The 16,741-nt window shown below is 33.3% G+C and overlaps 1 protein-coding gene across 3 annotated transcripts in view; it reads left to right on the forward strand.

Moving 5' to 3' along the window:
- FER (FER tyrosine kinase) overlaps positions 1-16,741 on the forward strand; it is a 432,909-nt gene that overhangs the window by 180,978 nt on the left and 235,190 nt on the right. For all 3 annotated transcript variants that reach the window (XM_030326125.1, XM_030326151.1, XM_032593989.1), the window contains one exon: positions 7,461-7,553. In XM_030326125.1, coding sequence (XP_030181985.1) covers positions 7,461-7,553 — 93 coding nt within the window. The remainder of the gene's footprint in view (positions 1-7,460; positions 7,554-16,741) is intronic.

Here is a 16,741-nt window from a genome sequence, read left to right on the forward strand (position 1 = left end):
TGGAGGGGGTAGAATGGGGCAGTTTTAGGCACAAGAAGAGTGGGAAAGGTTTGACAATAACACTGGGAGAGTAAGAAGTGAGTTGGCTGGAGAAATGTAGAGGTACTGTCAGATATTTGGGACCCATTAGAAAGTAATAATCATGTGATTCTCTCCAGCTGTGATGAATTTCTTGAGTGCATACTCAGAGAGAGCAGATAGTTGGATCTATCCAACTATCCAGATTTGGGGTTTGTTACATGGGTGCAACTAAGAGATAGAATAGCACAGGATTTAGAGTATTGGCAAGAGCATCACTGAAATGATATATCATGGCATCTCAGTTAGATAAAGAGAGAAGAGAAGAAAGGAAAGGTGATTGATTGGGAGAAACAAGAAGACTCAAAGCTTTAGGGTCCAGTGAGGTTGAAAAATGGTGATAGTGGTACTGGTTGAAAGCAAACTAATGGGGTAAGAGATTGTGACCAGAAAGAGAGGTGCTTTCATTAGTTAATTTGGAGCTGTTACATGTGATGATAATATCCAAGAAGCCATGAGTGATGTAAAGTAGAAGAAAATGTTTCCCCTTCTAACCCCACAGAATGAAAGCTTTGTGCTAATGTTTCTTGAAAATGAATTTTGCAGAATAATATTTCTTTCCCAAAAAGAGTACATGTACTAATGTGTGACTAAGGCTCTGAGACATACTGCATCTAAGAAACCTATTTAAATTTGATTAATAGAGCAGTTCTAAAATTTATGGGACTACTGAACCTTTTGTGGTATAACATCTGTTAATCATCCAAACAAGGGTTTTTCCAAACATGTTGAGCAATTATTTTGAATTTCATGTGCTGAAACTGTTAAATTAATAGGAATAAACAAAAGTAATTATCACAACAAAATACAACATAACACAATAAGTGTTTTTTACAAAGAATTTATAATTATGTTAGTGTATTTCAATATCAGAAGGTTTGTTTTTCTATTAAAAGTAAATATATGTCCAAAACATAGAAAGGTAAGTGGTTCCATGTAATAGTCAACCAAGGCAGTATAGTTAAAGCACAGAAGAGAGTTTATCTACTCATGTACCTGGATAGATCCAGAGATTCCAACCATGTCATCAAGAATTTGTCTGTCATCATTTCCTCAGCTCCACCCTCTGTTGTACTGACCTCATTCTCAGGCAGTCAATTCCAATAGTCCTACAATGTGGCAACTTCTCTCAGAGGGCTGAGGGTGAGACAAGTGCCTGGTACCCAATGGACTTCTAATACAGATCTCCCAGTTGGATTTTATTTGCTGGTAATAGATGTGCAATATTATAAGCACCACATTCCTGTCTTTAAAATTTATTATATTCTGTTTTTTTAAATTAAATCTTGGGATTTCTTTTTTAGGTCCCACAGTTTCTGTTTCTAATAAATAAAATCTTGACTGAGGCCTTAAAACTCCTAACCATTGCCAGTTACTACTTCCAGTAACAAAAGGCTCTCTGAACTGAGAGCAGGATTACTGATGCATGTGCACGTATGAGATACGAAAAAGTGAAACCATTCAGGGAACTTTTTAGATGAAGTTGGAAACTTAAAACATAGTTTATACAAAACTGAAGTATATATATAGTAGACTTTATAATATCCGGCAAAGGTCTTCTGCTCCAAATACAAAACCAGTCTAAATCATCTTCCCTATTCCCCAAAAGCAATAAACAAAAGAAAACCAACCAAACCAAAATAATAAGAATGAATACTTTTTAGTTGAGTGGAGTTTAAGCCTTCAAATGATATTCTGAACAGTATAGACTCGAACTCTGAAGGCCTTTTGTGGTAATTGACTACCTTGGAAAATGGTAGTCGGACACAAGTCTCTGTAACTTTTGATGAATGAATGGCTTTTTTCTTTGTCATACTGAAGATCCTTGACTTGTATCTTTGTACATTTTCTTGGTTTGTGAATAAAGGCTGATAAAAAGATGACTAATAGATTACTTGTCTTATAAAATGCATATGAATTTCTGTATCCAGTTTGGATATGGAAAGTCACAGGAGACCATATGTAAGGGCTGTAAGGTATCTTCTTAGATACATACAGTAGTGGGTGTAAAGCAAAGAGAACTCTCTAGCACTCCCCCAACACTCCCCCAAAGAAACTGCAAAGCTTGGAGAGATCATCTATAGTTCCTAAAGCTAATGGATTGACTTTGAAGCTTAATCAGGATACTGGAATCTTGTCAGGGCTCAGATTCCATTCCTAGCTGAAGGGAAATTCCTGATCTAGCTCTCAGAATGTTTGAAGCTGGTGGTGAACTGATTCAAACTAAATTGCAACAAAGGCCAGACCCAGCTTGTTGCCTATAGCCCCAACCTGGCAGCGTGACAGAAAAGGGAGCATATGCTCGTCTTTCTTGAGGTAAATATTATTGGATTCAGATTCTGCTGTTCTTTTATACAAACCATTCAGCACACAATCAAAAAGTATGCAACACTAAAAAGAGAAATAGAGAAATAAGAAATGTGACTCACAGCTAAGAAAAGAAACAGAGGCAGGTGGCCTCGTTATTGGAATTATCAATGTCTTTAGCTATTTTTAAAATGCTAAGAGATCTAGTAGAAAACATGGGCAACGTGTGTGAAAGATGGGGGTATCACAGCAGTGATTTTGATGCTATAAAAATGGAAATTCTGGAAATGAAAAATATATTAGAACTAAGGGATTTATTAAATGGAATCAGTAGTAGATCACTGAGATGTGAATACAGGTTGATAGAAAGTATCCAAACTAGAACAAAAAGGTAAAGAAAAACAGTACTTGAGATCACGAGGTGATACGTGAATGAACATACACGTAATGAATCCTTAGAATCTAAGGAGAGGAGAGAAAGAGACAGGAGTAAAAAACATATCTGAAGAGACATTGGTCAAGTTGGTAAATAGAGTGGTGAGCTCGGGAGTTTGTGCAAGTGTGGCTGGAGTTGGCAAAGTGCCTCGATTTCTAGACACAGGGACCTCTAATGAAATAGTACTTTTGCTCTCATTTTAATGCATTCTTTGTCTTACTCATTTAAGCAAATAAGATACATGTCTTGCTTTATTATGTCCCTTACTTGTTTTACAGGCAGAACCTCAGTTAAGATGAGTCTAGCCTCTTGCTTGGGTCTTGGTTGGGTCTTGTTTCCCTAGAGACATCTTAGTTAAGAGATATACGGTCAAGAAAGCAAGAAGAACAATATGACATTTTACACCCTCAGTTTCAGTGAACTCTGTTCTATTATACTGTAAATTTTCTTAGCATTGTTATTTTAAGACAAAATCTTAATAATCATTCAAATGTTCGTTTTGCACATTTGGTTTCCAATTTCATTATTTCAGAATATGAAAATGGTTGGCTTAGCAAGCAGTCTTTCTTTCTTTTAATAAATATTCTTAATATGCAAGCATCAAAGAAAAACAGCATGACAAACTAGGTTACTATGCAGTGAACGCTTCTAAATGATTTGTCTTCAGTCAGACCCCAATTGCTAAAATAAATCATTTACAAACTGTTTCAGTACTTAAATTCTATATCCTGATGGGAATAAAAACTCTGTATTCTTCCTTCTCCCCAGCAAATCAACACCTGCAAAAGACTAAGTTATTTGTTTATTTATAAATGCATTCCTTTTTATGAAGGACATATCGATACTTGCAGTATTTCATTTACATTATGGAGTCATTTATCAACAGACTAGAAGTTTTTTCAGGAGACAATCTTCTCTGGGGTCATAATTTTCCTGTAGTTATTTCTCACAAAATCCCTCCAAATTTCATGGCTGCTTTGCATAAGTAGTCTCAAAGATATTTGGCACTCAGCCTGGAGCTTAGCATGAATGTTATCTTTTTCTTGATCCTTATTGCCTCCTGATTTGAATATGTATCTGACTGTTCCTATAGGGCCAAATAATTACTTTCATTGTTCCTTCTAAGAATGTTATTAGATTGGCATTATTTACAGAAGCCTGTGAGAAATAATATTTGGTTATTATTTTAATGACGTATTATTAGCATAAAACACGTCCCTGTGGCATGTCTCACGTTTTCAGAGCTCAAGTTTGAGGACGCCTCAGGGAGAATGTGACTTAAGGCTCTAAGGGAGGTAACTCTGGTAACTAGCCAGCCTGATACATGGAACTCTTCTTTGGGAATTTTGCCAGTGATCAATGCAATACACATGAGTGGGGAGTTGAATAATGGTCCCAGAAATTTTGAAATGAAGACTTTATCTAGCCCAGTGTACTGTGTGCTGATATAGAAACTGAGAGCCTATGTAGTGAAGTAATTTTCCCACATTCATACTCCTTATTCCTTCTGACATCAAAATCTTATTCTTTGTACCTTAGAGCTTCCTTTAGGAGCCTTGCTCTGAGAACTCTTAACCTGCTTTTTGGTTCAAGTCGTTAATTTGTAACTTGCTACACCATGTACATATGTTGTCATTTGGTAGAGCTGCTGATTTTTGTCAGTTACTCCCATCAGCACAGTCTTGATTCTTGCCTTTTCTATCTTTGCTTGTGCGTCAGTAAGCAGAGGATGATGGAGGTAACCTGAGAGCCTGCTTTTTATTGCAGTTTGGGATTTTTAGTGAAGAATAATTTCAAAACCTGATAGGGACAGTTTTACTTGAACTGTAAGTACTTTAGGTATTGTTTCCTAGAGTTATTTTTTATAAATAGATAATAGGGAAACTTTTAATTATTATGAAACATTTTCATATATATATGGAGAGAGAGACTGCGGGAGACAGAAATTGTGAGACCCTTCAGTTAATTTTAAAATAATGAAAATGAAAAACTATTTTCGAATGAGATGTGAAACTGATACCTCATCTAGAACTTTTTTTTTCAAGATAGGTTTACAGCTACACTTATGACATTTTTCTGGGCATCTCATCAGAATATTATTTCATGATACGCCCCTCATATCCGCCCCCCCCCTTCACTGACCCCCAACTCCCTCCACTGTGAGGGGCCATCCTGTTGCTGGAGCTAATGCTTGTGTTTATTATCTGGAGAAAGTTCTTTACCTTGTCATAACTTGAGGTGGGCAAAAAGAGTGCATCAGTGCCAGCCCTAGCAGGCCTACAGGTGGTATTAGTTACTGTATCCGTGGTAATTGAAGGGAAGATTTTCAGTTTTAATTTCTGAAGTAGCCTTGTAATTCACTGATATAAAAAATCAACTGTCAGTGAATTCAGCACAGTCTGAGGTATTTAATTTAAAGTTGATATATAATGCTATGTAGACCAGCTTTAGCAAGTGAGTTTCACGTTTTATTTGTGGAAATTTGGGCACCAAGTGAGCTGACACTGGTTAAAGTTTTGTGTAAACTTTATTTGTATTTAATTTTTCCTGTAAGAAAACTTAAGGTCTACTTATTGTTTTGTGATAATACATTTTTTAGATCAACCTATTTAAAGAGTGCCTTTATTTTTTTTAAGTTTATTTATGCATTTTGAGAGAGAGAGAGCATGGAGGAGAAGGAGAGAGAGGGAGAGGGAGAGGATCCCAAGCAGGCTGTATACTCTCAGTGCAGAGACCGAAGTGGGGCTTGAACTCATGCACTGTGAGATCATGACCAGAGCCAAAACCAAGAGTTGGATGCTCAGCCAACTGAGGCACCCAGGCGTCCTTAAAGAGTACCTTTGAATGAAAGGATATATATTTTTTATTAGTTGTATCCCTTTGACCACACAATACCATTTAATACAAAAGAAGCAGGTTTTGAAGTGTTCTTTACCCCAACCTGGACCTATCCGTTAAATTTATCTGGTGTTGGTTTCTTAAGAATATGATTTCTTTTTTAATATTAACAAAAGGTTTTTTGGGGAAATGGTTATCTTTCCTGTCATAAGATTTGATGCCAAGATGTAGCTTGAGGAGAATTACTGTTGTTGTTTCCATGCATATTATTAAATCATATACAAATAAAATGCTTTCTAATAAGTAAAAATCTCCCCTGAATTTTTGACTTTTCTGCATAACCTCTCATGTGCTTTTCAGTTCTTACAGTTCTTGTAGAAATTCCCCACTTGAGCTGGGGAGTAGAAAACCATAGCCACTACAGTACTTTTCAGTATGTGTGCTATATATAATTATATCACTCTATGAAAACACATTATATTATACATTATACTATAAATATAAATATGGGTAAACATATTACATACTATAAATATATTACTACATATAAATATACTACATAAAATATATATACTACATATAAATATATTGCTATGTGTTATACATGTGTTACCATTTGTAAGATTATTTTAAATGATTAATATGTGTATATTTGTAGAATGAAAAGAATATTAGTACTGCAACTATTAGAATGAAAAGTAAATGAAGTGGGAGACAGAAGTTGAGTTTCAGAAACTACCGTGTTTATCAGAGAGCATATGGCTACAGATGTCTGCATTTACTACAGAGAGACACATACCCAACATGTTAGAGACAAAAGAAACAGAAGATGTTATTTGTGGCCTGCTTTAGTTATTTTCCAGGGGTGAGGAAAATTGAGCATCACAGCTGATGGAAGACATGGAAATACAGCATGTGGCAATAAGGTCTTGAGTTCTTTTGCCTGCTACTGATTAACAGTTGAAATGTAGTCATTATTGGAAAATTGACCTCCTTCCATTACAAGCCCTCACACATGCTTCTTTATTACCTTCTGTTTTTCATTTTTGTTCTTCTTTTTCTTCTTTTCTACCCTCTTACCCAACCCTTAACTTGCATTTGTTAAATGGATCTGAAGATATGAAATTTTCAGGAAAAGTTTCCTTCAACTGTGGTGCATGATACTTGGAAATATTTATCCTAAAGCAAGTAGCAGTCTGAATTGACTTCCCTTAGTGGAGTTCTACCATTATCCCCTTCCTGTTTTACTTTTTCATCATCGTCCTTCTCCAGTGATCGGGTCATCATCATCGTCATCAAGATCGTGTGAATCTTTGTGAAATTTCCTAGCTACTTAGGCAGCCCTGGGATTCACTGTTTAAAAAAATGTGTTCAGCATAGTTCTCCTCTTTTTTCCCTATTATTTTGTTTCTTGAAAATCCCTTACAACTATAGTGCTACCTGAAATCTGTGTTAGACTGGTTCCTTTTAAATTGTGTCTTTTTTTTTCTTCTCCTGCATGTTAATACTTGAATTTCCCATGAAATTCCCATGAATTTCCTTTGCATTTCTCATTTTCTCTCCTCTTATGAATTTTTATTTCTTTCTTACTGCTCCCCAAATCAAGACATTTCTTGAGGGACCAGGAAAGTAAAAAACTATAGAGTTTATATGCATTTGATTATTTGTCATCTTAAATTTCAGGATTATGTTTTATTTAGTTGGAAGATGTGGTAAGCGGTGGATAAATACATAAATACCCAGCATAGATGTGTGTAAACTAGTTTACTATTGCTGAAGGCTTCTCTCTTAATCTCTCCAGGAAAGAAAGGAGAGGCTCTCCAAGTTTGAGTCTATTCGTCATTCAATTGCTGGAATAATTAGGTCTCCAAAATCTGCACTGGGCTCTTCAACAGTAAGTAGGATGAACTCTATGTGCTACTGAAAATAGTCATTGTCTAGATTCTTTCTTTTTCTTCTCTCTTTTTTTTTTTTTTAGCTTCTTTCTGATAAACAGTGAATATCGTATGTAAATTTGTCCTTACAAATAGAAAACAAGGTACATTATATAGCTTTTTGTATGCATATGAATCTATTCATATATGTATAGAGTAAAATTACATGTAACACTGATATGGGAGGAAAGAAATAAACTTTTATTGCAGACTTCCTGTACTACAGACAAATAATTCTAGGAAACATTTTATGTATTTTGTGGCTTTATTAGAAGAAGAGCATAGAAAATTTATTTTCCAGTGAAACATTTTTTAATGATAGGAATTATTATCTATGTATTTTTGAAAATATCAGTTTATATGCATGTTCATATTTTTAAAAACATTTTAATTTTATTCAAGTCTGTTTGAAATTTGGGTTTAGCATAACGCTGTGGTGCATAGAATATTATAAATCTCTAGGTAACAACAGCCATAGGCAAACAAGATGAAGTATATTCTTTTTCCGTTTATATATAAAATTTTAAAGTATTTTTCTTACTTCATTATCTTTCAAACTAAATTATCAAACTTTTTTTCCTAGCTATCCCTCATTCACAATAGAGCTTTAAGATGATGGTCTTATTGAATGATGATCAAAACAACAATATTGAGTACAAATTAATTATGTGCTTTCCCTCCCATCTTTTCCAAGTTTCTACCTCATAATATCTTAATATTATTTCTTGTTCTTTAAAAGTTTAGCTGTTTAAAATAATGTGACCTGGTCTTATTTAGAAAAACAAAATATTTCCTAACTATAGATTAGTAAAATGTCACATTTTGGATTTTATTTGCTATGATTCCTTTTGAATATGTAACACGGGTTCCTATATTTATTCCACTCAAGCAACATTCTTTTTATACACAATTAAGGCAAAGCATCTGGTATTTTAATTAAAAAGAAAGAAAATTATATTTTTATATAAAAGAGATTTTCTACTTCAGTGTTAGCCTTCAATGCTCCTATTGTCATTTCTGATATCCAGAAGTGTTCTATGGCAATAGGGAGGGGCTGTGAACTCATCAGACCATCTCCTGTGGCATTAATAGCAAATGAAAATAAAAATAATTATAGGCAAAAACTGCATGATAGAGTAAGTCTCTTTTAAGACCCATATCCTACTCTTGTTTTCTTAAGTTAATGACTTACAACTTCACAGATAAATAGTAGTTCATAGGACTTAATTTATTATGATTTGATGTTCAAAATAAAGTATAGGAGACTTGATTAGGAATCTGTGGCCAATTCTGGAGACTATGAGGACAGGTTTTGATAACTTATTTGAAGAAAAGAAAGAAGAGCTCTTGAAAATAAATACTTAAAACATTTTTAAAAAAGAAAAAAAAATGTTCTTAAAAGAAAATGTTCAGATCTGTTCTTCAAAAAGAGGAAAAAAAAGGAACATCACTTCTTAAAAGGAAACATTCAAATACCTCATTTGCACTTCATAAAATTATTTAACATGAAAGTAGTTCAGTGAAACACTTGACATAGTTGTCATTGACTCACCTTTGTTTCACTTAGGTGAGTGGTCTTTTTGCCAGCAACTAGTAGCAGTTTATTGGTGAGCTAATTTGTGAAAGGTGATCCCTCTGCCCAATTTTCCTTTAGTAAACTATTTTACATGCTTGAGAAGGAAGGCTTATTATAAACTCAAGGCTATCTTCAGGGTTATTAGGTGTAAAATTAGGAGAGTGGAATTTAGAGCTTCAAGTTTTAGCTAGTGACAGAAAAATAAGAATTCTCTGATAGTGGACATGGGTGAACACTCCCAATATTTGTTCATTTGTTTTCCCCACAACCTGGGATGCCCTGGAGACAGTTGTCTAGGAATGCAGCCATGGCTTTTGAGGCTTCAAGTTACATACATCACTTTGAAGGTCATAGTTATGAGAACTTCATCTTTTGGCTCCAGCCAGAGCCTGTTTTGATAAGTCAGGGTCGATTAGAGGGTGAGAGGGTTTTTTCTTTTATGTATGGAAAGACGTGCTCATTTACATATAGAAACAGAAGAAATCCAGTTAGTTCAAAATGATGACGTTATATAGAGTTGGCTATCCAAAAATTACGTCAGACATAATATGCACAATCTTAATGAATTAATGGTACAAATCATAACTTTTTAATCATTGAAGGTATTTACATGTTATTTTTTCCATTTAAAAATGGTCTTTACGTTATTCTTAAGTAAAATTACCAAATTGACAGTGACTGACATAGGTAAAAGTTTGGTGTTAACAAACTGCTGTTAGCTGAAATAAATTGAAGTGCCTTTCCCACAAAGCATGTACCTCATTCAAATACACATTGTGATCGGTTTTTCATAAATTATGAACGTCCTCAAAGCTATGAGATGCCCATTTCTTCTAAGAAAATGCTCTCTCTGTAACTGAGAATTCTAGAGAATGTTCACTTCCTCAGGGCCCAGTTGGTGCATCTTCAAGCTGAAGACGATCACTGCTTTATCAGTTAAGTGCCCTTTGGTATTCCCTGATTTATTTAGTAAGCTCATGAACCAAAAAGATTGAGGCAGTCTGCGGTTTATGACGCTATTCTTCACTAGGAATAGATGTGCACAACCTTTTCTCTAAAATGTTAGTTATCTTAACATTATTTGAAGGAGGGGTTTTCCCCTCAAATACACGAGTAATTGAGGTCTTGAGTCTTAGTATGAATGTGAAGGTTTCAGGTGTTAAGTGTGATAATCTAAGTCTTAGAGACTACTTAATCATAATTAAAATTTTTTTCTGATACAATATGGTATTTTTTAGAGTATTCTTATTTGATAAATATAAAACAGAAAGAATTTTTTATTGTTCTAAATGATTTTTTCTCTATAAAAAACTTTCTAAAATTACATAGTTAAGCATATTTAAAATATTTTATGGTGGTATACGTCACATAACATGAAATTCACCATTTTGAAGTGTACACTTAGTGGTTTTTAGTATACTGACTATGTTGTGCAACTATCACTACTGTTGGCTTCCAGAACATTTCCATCTCCCTTATAGGATACTCCATACCCAATGGTAGTTAGTCTCAGTTCTCTCCTTTTCCCATTTTCTGGCAATCATTAATCCACTTTTGAAGGGTATGTCTGTTCTGGACATTTCACATAAATAGAATCCTATAATATGTGACCTCTTGTGTCTAGTCTTTTCCAATTAGTATAATATTTTCAAGGTTCATCTGTGTTGTAGCATGTGACAATACTTCATTCTTTTTATGACTGGATAATGTTCTGTCATATGAATTTATCACATATTGCTTATCCATTCATCAGCTGATGGAAACTTGGGTTGTTTCCACTTTTTGGCTGTTAGGAATAATGATGCAGTGAACACTGATGTACAAGTTTTTACGTGAACATGTATTTTTCAATTCTGTCCATTATATACCTGGAAATTGCTGGGTCATATGGTGATTCTATGTTTAAGTTTTTGAAGAACGGCCCAACAGTTTTCCACAGTGGTTGCACTCTTACATTTCCACTAGCAGTATATGGATGTTCTAATTTCTCTACAATGTCATCAACACTTGTTATTTTCAATTTTTAAAATTATAGTCATACTAGTGGATGTGAAGTGGTATATCTTTTATTTGCATATTCCTAATGACTAAGATGCTGAACATCTTTTCACATGCTTATTAGCCACTTGTATACATTCTTCAGAGACAAGACTGTTCATTTTCTTTGAACACTTTTCAATTGGATTGCTTTTAATTCTTGAGTTATAAGTGTTCTTTATATATTTTGCATACAAGCCCCTCATCAGATATATACTTTGCAAATGTTTTCTTCTCATTTTGCAGATTATCTTTTTATTTTCTTGATAGTGCCTTTGACAAAAGTTTTTAATTTTAACAAAGTCCAACTTATCCATTTTTCTTTGTTGGCACATGTTTTTGATGTCATATCTAAAAAACTGTTGTCTAATCCGAGACCATACAAATTTTCACCTTTATTTTCTTATGAGTGTTTTATAGTTCTGCCTTATATATATAGGTCTTTGATCCATTATGAGGTAATTTTTGTATATGGTACATAGCGGAGGTCCAAATCCATTCTTTTGTGTGTGGGAACATTTAATTTAAAATCCTAAAAAAGTAACAACTATGAAATCACTGTTTCTTTATTTAAATGAACATATAAAAATTAGAAGTATAAGTATAATTTTAGATAAATAAGGAAATTAATCACATTTTACATAGGGAAATGAAATTAGTATTAATCTTTATATTATTCCCATTGGACTTGCCATAGCTATTTATTTCAACATATTTAATAGTGTGGCTACAATGTAGAGCTTATTTGAAGACAGTCTCATGGAATAATACTTCCATCAACAATGTTGATGGCAGGGAGAGTGTAAGATAATTAGGTGATAGATGAATTTGGCTTTAATCGAATTATAGCATCTGATGGTGTATGTTTAATGCTTATTGTTATGATCAGAATAGTATTTTAATATAACAGCTGCAAGAATGTGTTCTTTTTCTCAATGTGCTAAAAGCTTGAAATAACCAATCATTAGTACTTTTGGACTCTGAGAACTACTGTACATCCAGCATCTCCCCATGCTGCAGGAGGTTATAATTTTGCTTTAAGAACTATTTCTCAGAGACTGCTTCTGAAGTCAGGGCCAGAGATATTAGGATTAATTGCATAATCTGGAAGCCTACTGTAACCATGCATGTCCATTTCCATTGGAAGTCTTAGAGCCACATTATATTTAATGAGATCTGTTCTAGTCATATCAAGAATACTTCCCTTTCTCAGAGCCCTCTTTTTACTACAGGATTTCCCTAGCAAGTGTTGGAGCAAACAACTTGTTCCATCTTACATCCCCTTGTGAGTACTAGTTGTATCACTGATCTATGAAGTGTATAATGCCTTTCTAATAGTAGCACTCTCTGAAAAATGTACTTTAAAACCAGAATAAAGCACATCTTGGTCCAAATAACTGTTCTTAATAATTCAGAAGAATTATTAAATTATTCAACTCTTGCCTCCTTAAGATTCATATTTTTTATACTGTATTGGCATATATGCCATTTCAATTTTAGAATCACTTCATACTAAAATTTAGAAAATAAGAACATTGGAAAATAAAGATATGCTTCCATTATATAGAATAATATAGCAAACAAGATTTTCTTGCTCGCTTCTTTTCAAAAAATTAGAAAATTATAGTTCAGCTATGTTTAAGTCATACAGTGATATAATGCTAGTAGTATTATAATGCTTAGCTACCACTATTGGCATAGGGAAATGCAGTTTTTTTCAAGCATAACATAATAAACTGCTTGTGTTCTTTAGTGTTCTCCTTTAAGCCTAGGAGAGCAACCTTGTACTTCCTTTAACAATGCATATTGTTAAATTCAGGTTAAATATTATATATTTTAAACTTTAGTTGTCTTCGTTTGCTCTTATGGTTTTAATTTATCTCCCCTCCTTGTAGTCACTCCTGTCCCCCAGACACTAAGATGTAGAAAATGAGAAAAAAGGGAAAATAAAAATAAAAATTCTTGCGTCGTATCACTGCCATACATACACTGAATTCTACTGTCCAGTTATGTTTAGGAAAACTAAGTATTATTCTCAGAATTGCTAGTTTTGAATCATTATCACACATAATTTTTAAGAAAGACTTATCAGATTTATTTTCTATAACCTATACTTTTACTGTATGGAGAGCAAATATCTGTTTTTTTAAGACCTTTTTTTAAAATGCTTATTTATTTTTGAGAAAGAGGAGACAGAGTGGGAGCAAGGGAGAAACAGAGAGAGGGAGACACAGAATCTGAAGCAGTCTCCAGTCTCCAGCTGTCAGCACAGAGCCTGACACGGGGCTCAATCTCATGAACTATGAGATCATGACCTGAGCTGAAGTCGGATGCTTACCGACTGAGCCACCCAGGCACCCTCTTCTTTTATATGTTTGAGCAAATGCTTATAGCAATGATCTGATCATGTCAGACTGTACTGTATTCTTCACAAGCAATCGCAACTTGATGATGAACATTTAAATTTCCTGAGATATGAGTTATTAGAATGATCTGGTAATAGTTTTAGTTGATATGTATAACATGAAATTAGCACTGAATACAGTTAATTGACTTAAATGTGTTATTAGTGATATTGTGGCACATTGTATATATAATATTGTATGAGCTTAAGGAAAGAATATTTGTTAACGAAAAAATAAAAGTGTAGAAAACATGCAGTGAAATGATCAGATAAAAGAGGATGAATGAGAGTCACGAGTACAATTGGAAAAAGCAAATGGATAAAAATACTAAAGTGAAAAAAGAAAATGATTACTAATAAAGAGAAGAAGAGTATGGGAACTAAAGAAGAAAAAAAAGTCAGAGCAAATCAGAAGGTATAGGAGGAAGCAGAAGCATTAAAACAAAAATGAAAGACCTTTAGAAAATATATTTTGCTAGAGATAGTGTCTCTTATGAAAGATCCAAGAAGGTGCACAAAAAGGCAATCAAGGAAATTGGAAGTTGTGGAAGTAAGGCTAATATATGAGTTTGGCCTACTTGTCTATCTTTTTAGGTAAAGTTTTGGAAAGAATTATATTAGAATGCAAATCTGATCAGCATGTAATTCTGTCTAGTTTTGATGCTAGGCAACAGTTATATTATTAGCTAAAGACTAAACAAACTCAGGTTCTCAAAAAGTACAACAAATCAAGAAATTTGTGAGTAAGAGTTTTGTTGCTAGTTTCGTTGTGGAAGATAAACATTAGGTGAAGTACCTTTATTTTGGTTAAAGATATCAGTACATGAAAAAAAGTGATAAATTCTACCTTACTGCTAAAAACATTAGAATTTGTAGAATACAGATAGACCTTAGTGCCTCATAAAGACAGAACCCTGCTGTATTTAACTTACATCCTGTTTGTCTAGCCTGAGGCAATGATCATTAAGATCAAATACCTGGGCTATTTTTTATTTTTCATTGTTTTAAGAGTTAACTCATTCAATAAATTCAAAATGGAATTATTTAGTAATTTGAAAAAAATGTGGCAAAAAGAACATTATTATTCATATTCTCATTTTATGTTTTTATTCAACTGTCAAACTCTAAATGATGTAAAATATATTTTCTACCTATGGTTACATTTTTCTTTCACTGAAAATAGCTTTTACTACCACCAGGCAGATTCATTTTCAATAGACCTTTTCCAACCTTTTGCAACTGTTTGGTGATTCTCTTACCTCTGAGTGTATGATGTTTGATTCCTATCTCAAATTTTCCAGTGATAAAATTAAAGGGGTCTTTATGGAATTTTTGAGAAATGTTTAAAATCCTGAGTTACTTGGTCTCACCCCAATGTAATATTAAATTAGATTTGAAATAATTCTTTTCTTAGATTATTAAATTAATGGCTAAATTTATGTAAGAATAGAAAAGGTACTTAAATATCATTTTTATAATTAAAAAATTATTAAACATTTTTATGTTTGTGTTGAAGTTTTATTTAGCTTGTTCAAGTTCCTTGAAAGGTTTACTTATATATTTTCCATGGTGTTTTACTTTAGGTTTTTTTTTTTTAATCATTTCTTAGGTGCCTAATTTTAATAGAATCTAGACTTTGATTTTTTTTAAGATTTTATTTTTTTTTAAGTAATCTCTTCACCCCACATGGAGCTCAAACCTACAATCATGAGATCAAGCGTCATATGCTCTACCGACTGAGCCAGCCACTCACTCTTGATTTTTTTTTTTAATATTTTTCTTTACTTCTCAAAAAGGAGCTCATATGACACTGAAATGTTTGACATAAAGGCATACAAATCTTCTTTATGTACTTGAAAATTATCCTGAAATAGGATAAGAAAAAAATAGGCTCTTATTCTTTCCTCAAGAAAAAAAATATTTTCATTTTCTAGTATTGACTACCCATTGCATCTTCATTTATACCAATTATTTGATTTGACTAATCCCAGTATGTTTTTACTGGACTATCCTTTAAGAACCAGGCCCAGAGAAAATAACTAAACAGCTAGCCCAATTTATCAGGAAAGATTGTCTTATCAAGTATAACTCAGTAATTGTATTAGATTAATTATAACTTAAAAAAAAGAAGCCCCCTCCTCCCCATATCTTGGGCAAAATTTTTAGATAACTTACTGACAAGGAAAAATCTTTCCCTACTGATATTTGAAGTAAAAAGCTTCATTTCCTTTGTGATGTAATTATGACAGCTCTTGGGATGTTGGATTTTGTTGCTGAAACATTCTACCTTCTATTACTAACAAGCTTGCAAAATTGTATTGGAATTTAATTAAAATCATATTAATAAAAAGATTCCTTCCAATGCTTGCAGAGAAGTCCCTGTAAAACCTGATAGACCCAGACAGGGGATGGGTGGGGGCTTTCCTACATATGTGTAGTTCACATGCACACTCACAGTTCAGCTTACATTTTATATTGTCTAGGAGCTGGGGAACAGCAGCTCTTTATTTCAAAGAAACTAATAAATCCAAACAACTGGTGTATAATCCCTGTGAAATAGTAATATAAATTCTTTCCCATTCACTTCTTTTTTTTAAAGCAAACAAATAAACAAACTTAGATGTTCTTTCAGGATGATTTTTCCCCCCAAAGAGATTCTTCACATTCAAATCCTTAAATGAATTTCTTGGTGTTAGCTCAGCTTTTGTGCTTCAAATGCCCTTCTGACTTAATGAATACTCCAGGCTCTGCATTTTTCCAGTTCTAAATAAATCAAAATTTGGGAGGATAAGTTGAATAGGATAAGGAATGAGGCACGTGACATCCTTGTTTGCGATGCCTTTCTAATAGGTAGACCTTCTTGAAAGATAATGATAAAAACAAGTTCTTTGCAAAGAGGTGACATTGAATTTCTTGTTTTATTGATTTTTTATGAAAAAAAATTTTTGCCATGGGCAGTGCTTGGAAATATTCTATTACAGTAAAAATGTTGGTGTTTGTTATAGTGAGATACGCTGTGATAAAATTTTGGGAAAGATATATTTAATAATTTTGGCGACCTGCTTTAAGAATGATAAACTATTAGTATCAGTATACACGAAGCGTTAATTTTGTGTGGATAATGCATTGGT

The sequence above is a fragment of the Lynx canadensis genome, chromosome A1 (genome assembly GCF_007474595.2).
Source record: "Lynx canadensis isolate LIC74 chromosome A1, mLynCan4.pri.v2, whole genome shotgun sequence".
In the NCBI taxonomy this organism is placed as follows: domain Eukaryota; kingdom Metazoa; phylum Chordata; class Mammalia; order Carnivora; family Felidae; genus Lynx; species Lynx canadensis.